General features: G+C 55.1%; 1 protein-coding gene across 1 annotated transcript; it reads right to left on the reverse strand.

The window, feature by feature from the left end:
• Window positions 1–1,250: 1,250 nt before the first annotated feature.
• Window positions 1,251–4,987, reverse strand: LOC114043427 (protein ABHD11-like). The gene is made up of 6 exons (XM_027862538.1): window positions 4,816–4,987; window positions 4,202–4,337; window positions 3,171–3,344; window positions 2,266–2,436; window positions 1,653–1,837; window positions 1,251–1,561 (listed from the first exon to the last, which is right to left on the reverse strand). Exons 1-6 carry the CDS (start codon window positions 4,932–4,934, stop codon window positions 1,429–1,431), a joined length of 918 nt encoding a protein of 305 aa, XP_027718339.1. The 5' UTR covers window positions 4,935–4,987; the 3' UTR covers window positions 1,251–1,428.
• Window positions 4,988–8,042: the final 3,055 nt, after the last annotated feature.

Raw genomic sequence — 8,042 nt, forward strand, 5'->3', positions numbered from 1 at the left:
CTTTCAACCTGGAAGGCAATCCTTTTCCTCCTCCCTAAACAGCTGGCCATTCCACTCTCTGAGGCTGCTCATTCTCTTCTCTCCCTGACTCCTCTCCAAGGTTGTCAGTTGGGGACTTAAAAAAAAAAAAGCCGTTATTAGCTAAGCGCTCCTTCTCTTTCACATGATTCTTGTACCTTTCCCCACTTAGTCCTCCCTTTCTGCTACCAGCAGAGGTGGCCCTATTCCTTGCTAAGGTTATTCCCCAAATGCCCGTGAGCCATTTCCTCCTGACATCTCCAGCAGAGTGCTCCCACTATCATCTACACGTTCACCGATCTTCAATCTCTCTCTACCTACCAGGTCCTACAAACACACTCCTGCCTCCATCCTTCAAACCAGCTGAACTTGCGTCCTTCTCAGCTTAACTCCGGGTGTCTCCACTCTCCCAGCTTCCAACCTCATCCCTCCTGTCACCACGCCCTCTTGAATGCCGTATCTGGCGGATTCTCTCAATGCTCTTCCTTCTTGGCCTCCATAGCACTGGGGACTCTGATCACCTCTGCCTCCCGCAGACTCTTAGTTCTAGGTTTTTGGGCTGCTGTGCTCTCTCTCGGTTCTTCTTCTGCAGTTGTGGGCATCCCCCAAGACTCCGTCCTGGGGCCTCTTCTCTTCCCTGGCTCTCCTATCTTGCGCAATGATCTCATCAGTTCCCACGGGCTCAGCTGCCATCTCCACAGAGACTTTCCAGATCCACAAATCCAGTTCCAACCTCTCGAATGACCTCTTATCACCTCCCATCACCAGCTGTTTTTTGGCCATCTCAAACCAGATAGCCTGCATTTCAAACTCAGCATGTCCAAAAAACAATTATTTTCCCCCAAACCTTAATCATTTCCCAATTACTGTTGAGGACCCCTGAGTCACGAGGTTAATCAAAAGCCTGGACCCTCAGCCATCCCCTCTGGCAAGACCAGCTTCTCTCCTGGACACGCTTTGGGAACCACTAATTTTGTTTGATAGTAAGCACTCAGTCAACTTGAATACTGGCGCTAGCCATCTTTCTCTCTTTTTCTCAAACACACACATTAAGTGGGAAATCTCCCATGGGCCCTAGAAATAGGGCCACACTTAGTCACCAAAGCCCAATGCAAGACCCAAAGCCAGATGCAGAGAAAGAAAGGTCTCTGGGGGGAGCCCACGACCCTTCTAATCCTCCGTCTAGCCCAACTACCCATCTGTCCTAGTAGTGTTGGGGATAACACAGGTGATAAGGCTGGGAATAGCTTTATTAGTTAAAGTCTGAAACACTGGTTGTGGTGCCCACTCTGAAGTAGATGGAGTCAGGGTGCTGAGCATCCTTCACCAGCGGCAGGTGCTCCCTGGTCCCCAGGGTCCTCGGAGTGCTTGAGAGCTGGTATAGATGGGGAGAGGGAGGACCACCAATTGCTAGGCCAGGAAGCGTTTAATCCTGCTCATGAAGTCCTGGGGTTGTTCGGCATGGATCCAGTGGCCGGCCTCCGGGACAGACAGGATCTGAGCTTGAGGGAACAGCCGCTTGATTTCAGAGAAGTGACCAGGCCTGTGGAGATGGAGGAGAGATGGGGGGTGAGAGACCGAAGGAGAGGTATAAAGGGGGCCGAGCAGCTGTCCACCCGTTGGCCCAGCCTTACTGGATAAATTTGGACTTGGCACCACTGAGGAAGAGAGTGGGGCCAGGGTAGGATTTCTGGAGCAGGGGGAAGTCCATGATCTTGTCCATCTGCTGGAGCAGGGCTTCGACGTTGACCCTCCACACGAACTCCCCGTTGCTGGCTTTCACCAGATTGGTAAGGAGGAACTGCCGTATGGGAGGCTCCTGGGGGGCAGATAGGCTTAGTCGGCACCCTCGCCTGGACTCCCACTTCCTTTCTTTCCTCCCCTCTCATGCCAGGCCCATCTCCACCCCCAGCTCCATCTCTACCCAGGGGCCTCCGTATCCTGACTCAGCAGCCACCCGACCTCCTGCCCCCATGAAAAGGGTGACTGCTCCAGAGGCGGAATGGACTGCAGAGGCAATCTCGTCCAACCCTCTCACTGTGCAGACACGGCCAAGGGAGACGACTGGTCCACGGCAGGAAGCACCAGGTGCAGGGTGTGAAGCCAGGTTCTCTGGTCTTTCTACTGCGGCACACCACCTCTCACAGGGTCCTCTGAACCTTCCTCCTCACTTCCCCAGAGTACTGCAACCCCCCACCTTGTTCTGAGAGCCTTGGCAGCTGTCTCCCCAGCAGGGGGCAGGGTTACCTTGATCAATAGACTGAGCTGCTCGTCTGCCACTCTGCGTGCCTGAGGGAGGGGCAGCTCCTTGGGGACCTGCACAGACTTCATGGCCACCAAGTAGGGAGAGAAGTCTGAGACGGCTGTGGTTGGCAGTGGGCTGACGTCCACCGAGATCAGGCGTTCCACCAGCTCTGGCTACAGGGAAAAGCGACCCCCAGGATGACCTGCGGTGCCCTCATGGGCGTCACTGAGGCAGGGCAGGGGGGAGCAGGGCTCTGAAAGGAGAAGGAAGGGGGCACTACAAGCCAAAGGTGGAAGACTGGAGACGTTCCGAGGCTTCCAGGGAGTTACTGATGGCACCCTTTCCAACCCCATCAGAGCAAGGTAAGGAGGGCAATTCTCAGAACTTGGACCTGAACTCTGAAAACCCCAGAGGTCGGGCACTGGAAGCATCCTCTCATCCATTAGGATTCAGCAGGGAGTCATCCAGTCCTGAATGTTGGCTGCCCCAGCCATACTTCTGTCAGTCAGGCAATAAGCACTGATTAAGTGCCTACTGTATACCAGGCACCGTGTTTCATTCCTGACTCCCTGGCTACCTTGAGTGGACCCTGTCTCTTCCTCCTCAGCCCTCCAGGTTTGGAACTATGATGAAAGACTATTCCGGAGTGGGGGGCCTAAACTCTACTACTCATATCCTACCTTGGTCCCAACTCACCACCATCATCCCTGTAACTTTCTGTACCAAAATGTCCCTCCCTGGACACTGCTCCCATACATGTGTTATCTTACTCCATCGCCCTTGAAATTCAAGGGCAAGGACTGTTTTGGTGCAGAGTAAGCACTTAATAGTTTAATAGCTCCTCCCTCCCTCTCTCCTCCTCCCCTCCCTATGCCCATGCCCCTGGCTCTCAGGGGGGCACTCCTACCCTCTGCAGCGCCAACATCATGGCTGTCTTGCCCCCCATGCTGTGTCCGATGAGGACGCAGGGGGTCAGGCCAAGCTGGGGCAGGAGGGCCTCCACGTCGGCAGTCATGGCCTCGTAGCTGGAATCAGGACTGTGTGGGCTCTCTCCATGGTTCCGGGCATCCACTATCAGCACCTAGGGAACAGAGACTAGTGGCTGTCTGCCTCCCAGTCTTTCCCCTTACCCATACGAGCCCTCTGCCCAACCTGGGGGTGCTAGCCTGGGTGCAGAAATGAGCAGACTCTGATAAGAGGTGGGGATGGGGCCTGAGACAAGAAGAAGCAGGGGCCCTGGCAGGGACTACAGGATCCTAGACAGACAGCTAGAAGGGACCTCAAAGGCTATCTAGCCAGTCCATTTTACAGATGAGGAAATTGAACCCCAAGAGGACAAATTATTTTCAAGTGGGCAGCAAGAAGTCAAGTCAGGATTTGAATCCAGGTCCAAACCAAAAGTAGCAGATACACATATGTTAATAACAGTTGCCATTTAAACAGAGCTTTCAAGTTTATAAATCACTTTACCTTCCTTCAGCAAGATTAGTTGAAATTCAGTGACTTCCTGATGCTAATAGGTCCAAGGTGGGATTTGAACATAGATGCTTCCTGTCTCCAATTCTAGGGCCCTTTCCCCCATGTGTCCCACCAGAATGTTCCCAGGCCACCCCTCAGCAAACTGGTTTGGCTCCATCTTTCTCTTTCAGCCCAACAGTCACCAAGGAGGAAAGAAAATAAGTCTTCAGGGAGGGTACAGGTGCCGTTCTGAGGAGCACCTGCGATTTTCAACATCAAGGGAAAAGGCACAGCCACCCCTCCGTCCAATAGGGAGTCCCAGGTATCCTGGGGGAGCTGTTTCTGGGTGCCCCCCAAATCATGGCATGTGGTCATGGGTCCCAAGTGCCGAGGCATGGCTGCTCACTTCAACTCCCTCCTTCCCGCTGTGTCTCTGTCCTGACCTACTAGCCATCGCCCATCACTCGGGGTCCCCCTTACCTTCCTGCCCGTTTGCTGCTGAAGGGTCTTGCCGATGGTCTGGAAGTTAGTTTTGCTGCCAAACAACCCATGCAGGAAGACAAGGGGCGGGTGGGTGTCCTCAGAGTCCAGCAGTCTGTAGGACAGGGGCACTGGCCTGGGGGACAGGGGAGACAAGAGAGGAAAGGTGGCTCAGATTAGGGGGCAGGGAGGGATGGGGGGTGGGGGAGGAAGGGCAGAGTCTCACCAGCCCCACCCAGGGTGGGGTGTGCGTGAGAGGTAGTAATGGAGGAGGGCGCTGATGCAGGAGGAACCTGGGGATAAGGCCAGGGAGGGGATGCAGTGAAGGGGGTGCATGAGAACCCGGGAGGGGGGACCGACCATGGGGGGAGGGGGGAGGGAGAGGAGGAGGAAGGGGGGGAAGGGCAGGGGGATGGGGATGGGAAAGAGCAGAGGGAGGGGGAGAAGGGGGAAGGGCAGGGGGGAGGGGGAAGAAGGGCGGGTGGGGAAAGGGCACGGGGAGACAGGGAAGGGGAAGAGGCCAGCAGCCTGGAGGGAAAAGGCCAGGCAGTTTGGGGTGGGGGGCCGTCACCCAGGAAGGGCGCCCCTCCTCCCTCCCCGTGGCCTCTGCTGACCTGGGGCCGCTGCTCACATGCGCGGCGGGGGCCCCGGGGAGGCCAGGTCCCCGGGAAGGCAGTGGGGGCTTCAAGGTCACCCCCGAAAGATCCCTCCAGGCCCGGCTCCAGCGCCACATGCTCGGCGCCGCACCGAGCCGGGCCCGTGGAAGAGCGATCCCCACGGTGACCCCGGCAGAGGCGGGCTCCGCTCCCAGCCGCCGTTCCGGCTCCGCGTACCGCCCACGTGACACCACGCATGCGCTCAGCGGCCAGTGCCCCGCCCCCGCCTTCTTCCCAGCGGACTGTTCCCCCCCACCCCCCCCACCTCCCCAAAGCACAGCTCCCCGCCCCGCCCCCTGATCCTCCCACACCCTATCCCTTCGCTGCAGCCGGTCGGGCCCGCCCCTAGTCTCTTTCTTGCTCCTCCCCCCTCCAACCCACGCCCTACTTTCGCGTAAGCCACGCCCCCGCCCTCGCTGTCCCTCACTCCTCCCACCCGCTGCTCCTGCCGCCCTAGGCCCACCCCTCCCCCCGCCTTTCCTGTACTCCTCCTCCTCCCACCAGGTGTCCCTGGCTTTCTCGGGGGAGGGGCCTTGGGCGGGGCACTCCCGGCTCCCTGGGCGGCAGCCTGCGACCCGGAGCGCCGGGAGCCGGGCAGTGGGCGGGGCCTCTGCACCCAGAGCCCGCCCCTGCTGCCTCGCGGGGACTCCCGACTTCAGAGATCGTCAGAGGCGGGGTGGTGCAGTGGGCAGGGTCTGCTCGAATCCAGTTTCGGATCATCATAATGGCCAATTAAAATAATGAGCAGCTAATTTTAATAGCATCTAGCTTTTATAAAGGACCTCTAGGTGGTGCAGTGGATAGAGTGCTAAGGCTGGAGTCAGGAAGATCTGAGTTCAAATCCAGCCTCAGACACTTCCTAGCTGTGTGACCCTGGGCAAGTCACTTTACTCTGTTTTCTTTAGTTTCCTCATCTGTCAAATGAGCTGGAGAAGAAAATGGCAAACCGCTCCAGTATCTGCCAAGAAAACCCCAAATGGGTCACAAAGAGTCAGGCTTTGAACAACAGCAAAGCCAGACCGAAGGCAGCCTCAGGGTGAAGGCGCTAGCATTGAGGGGATCAGGAAGGGAAGAGGTTAAGCATTTATATAGCGCCTACTGTGTGCCAGATTCTGTGCTACAGATGTTATCTCATTTGATTCTTACAACGACCTTGGGAGGAAGGTGCTATTATTATCTCCATTTTACAGTTGAGGAAACTAAGGCCAACGGAGGTGAAGTGACTTGCCCAGAGTCACACAGCTAGTAGGTATCTAAATCTGGATTTGAACTTGGATCTTCTTGACTCCAGGCCCTGGGCTCTGTCCACTGTGGATACAAGAAAGGCTTTTAATGCAGAAGGTGGGATTTTAGCTGAGATTAAAAGCATTTTGGCCTTCCTCCTACTTTGGGGAAGCCCGGAAGACTCAGGGTTAATTAAATCCTTCCTCAAGTATGCAGGAGAGGACTTTTAGTTTGGAAGAACTTTGTTGGAGGGAAAGATTCTTGAGCCCCAGAGCTGAGTAGGGCTTCCTTTATCACAAATCCCCTTGCCCTGCTCACCCCATTACCCCTATTTACTTAAGCCAGAAACATATGTAAGATTAGGACCCTGGATCTGGAGACAGAGCAGACCTTGGAGGCCAGCTGGGCCAGTCCCTTCATTTTCACATCGCCTCAGGGAGCTTCAGGGACTGGCCCGGGGTCATGCCAGAAGTCAGGAGGAGAGCCAGGATGTGACTTAGGACCTGGCCTCTTGCTACATGGCCTTGTGGACTCTCTGACCCTCAGTTAGTTTCTTCTTTGACCCAGGATGTGGTCTGTGACTCGGGGTTAGGGATGGGGTCTTGGCCTGAGGTTAGGGATATAGTCTGAGCTCTGGTGCTAAGGATGCAGTGTGCCTTCCAGAGCTAGGGGTGTAGCCATTGGCCCTGAACGGAACAGAATTCACTCTCTGAAGTCCGGCGATTAGCCTTAAGATCAAACCCCGGACCTTGGTTAGCAGTAGGCCTCAGAACTCTAACAAAGCAGCACCTTTGATCTTGGGCAGAACGCTTCCTGACTCAGTCTCCACACCTATAAAACCCACCACTGTATTGCCTTGTGTGGAGGAGCCATCAGGAATTTTGTTTTTAATCTTGGGAGGGCTTTGAGGCCCCTGCAGAAGGACTGTCTTTAAACACACCAGGTGGTGTTTTAATGAATCCTGGTTATCCTCATTAGGGAAGCAGGCCTGCACATCTGAGCCCAGGTGATGAGGGCCTGAGGGCCCTGGGAGCAAGGGTGGTACTGGGAGTGAAAAGGTCAAGCTTGGTGGTTTATTGGAGCTTGGGAGATGAAGGAAAATGAGGTGTCACATAGGCAGAATGATCTCCAGTAGCTGGGGACCCTCTCCCTCCTCACCCTCAGTCTTTTGGAAACCCTCCTCACTTTCTACTTCCACCCCTCCTCCAGATAAATGGAATCTCTGCTGACCTTGAAGAGCCCTGGTGGGTTCCAACTGGGGGGGGAGTGGAAAAAGGCTAGCTCTGGAGTCAGACACCCCTGGGCCCAGGAAATACCTCTGACCCTTGTACCTGGATGACCCTGGAAGTTCAATCAAAATGCTTCACAAATATGATCTCATTTTATCCTCACAACAGCCCTGGAAGGTGTTTAAAGATGGGGAAACTAAGGCAGACAGAGGTTGGGTGACTTGCCCAGGGTCCTATGGCTAGTTAGTGTCTGAGGGGGGATTTGCGTTCAGGTGTTCTCAAGCTCAAGGTCAGAGTTCTATTCACGTAGCAGAGCTAGGGATGACAAAATTTGGCAACTGAGCAGTTATGTTAAGGAAGCGAATAACATCCAGGCTGTGAATCTGAGTGACTGCGAAAATTGTGACCCTTAACAATAATTTTTAAAAAATTAGGACTAGAGGAAGGTTTAGGGGGAAAGGTAATGAGCTCCATTTTGGACATTCTGAGTTTTGAGATGACAAGTTGTTGACTGCCCTGAGCCTCAGTTTCCCCACCTGTAAGATGAAGAGGATGGACTGCATGGTCTCTGAGGTCTCTTCCAGCTCTCCCACACCTGCCTGAGCTGGGATTCCAGGGCCTAGTCCGAGGCTGCCTCTGGTAGTCGGTCTAGAGTAAATCATTGAACGTTCTCCAGAGCGTCTGATGCAGCGACAGCTAGGTCATTGTTGGCCTGCCTCAGCAGGGCCTCTA

The sequence above is a fragment of the Vombatus ursinus genome, unplaced genomic scaffold (genome assembly GCF_900497805.2).
Source record: "Vombatus ursinus unplaced genomic scaffold, bare-nosed wombat genome assembly UNPS02014768.1, whole genome shotgun sequence".
Lineage (NCBI taxonomy): Eukaryota > Metazoa > Chordata > Mammalia > Diprotodontia > Vombatidae > Vombatus > Vombatus ursinus.

Coding starts and splice junctions, on each gene's coding strand:
- LOC114043427 (XM_027862538.1), bottom strand. CDS start 4,934: ATGTGGCGCTGGAGCCGGGCCTGGAGGGATCTTTCGGGGGTGACCTTG. Junction 1,838..2,265: donor AGCTCAGTCTATTGATCAAG/GTAACCCTGCCC, acceptor TCTGCCCCCCAG/GAGCCTCCCATACGGCAGTT. Junction 1,562..1,652: donor GCCAAGTCCAAATTTATCCA/GTAAGGCTGGGC, acceptor CCATCTCCACAG/GCCTGGTCACTTCTCTGAAA.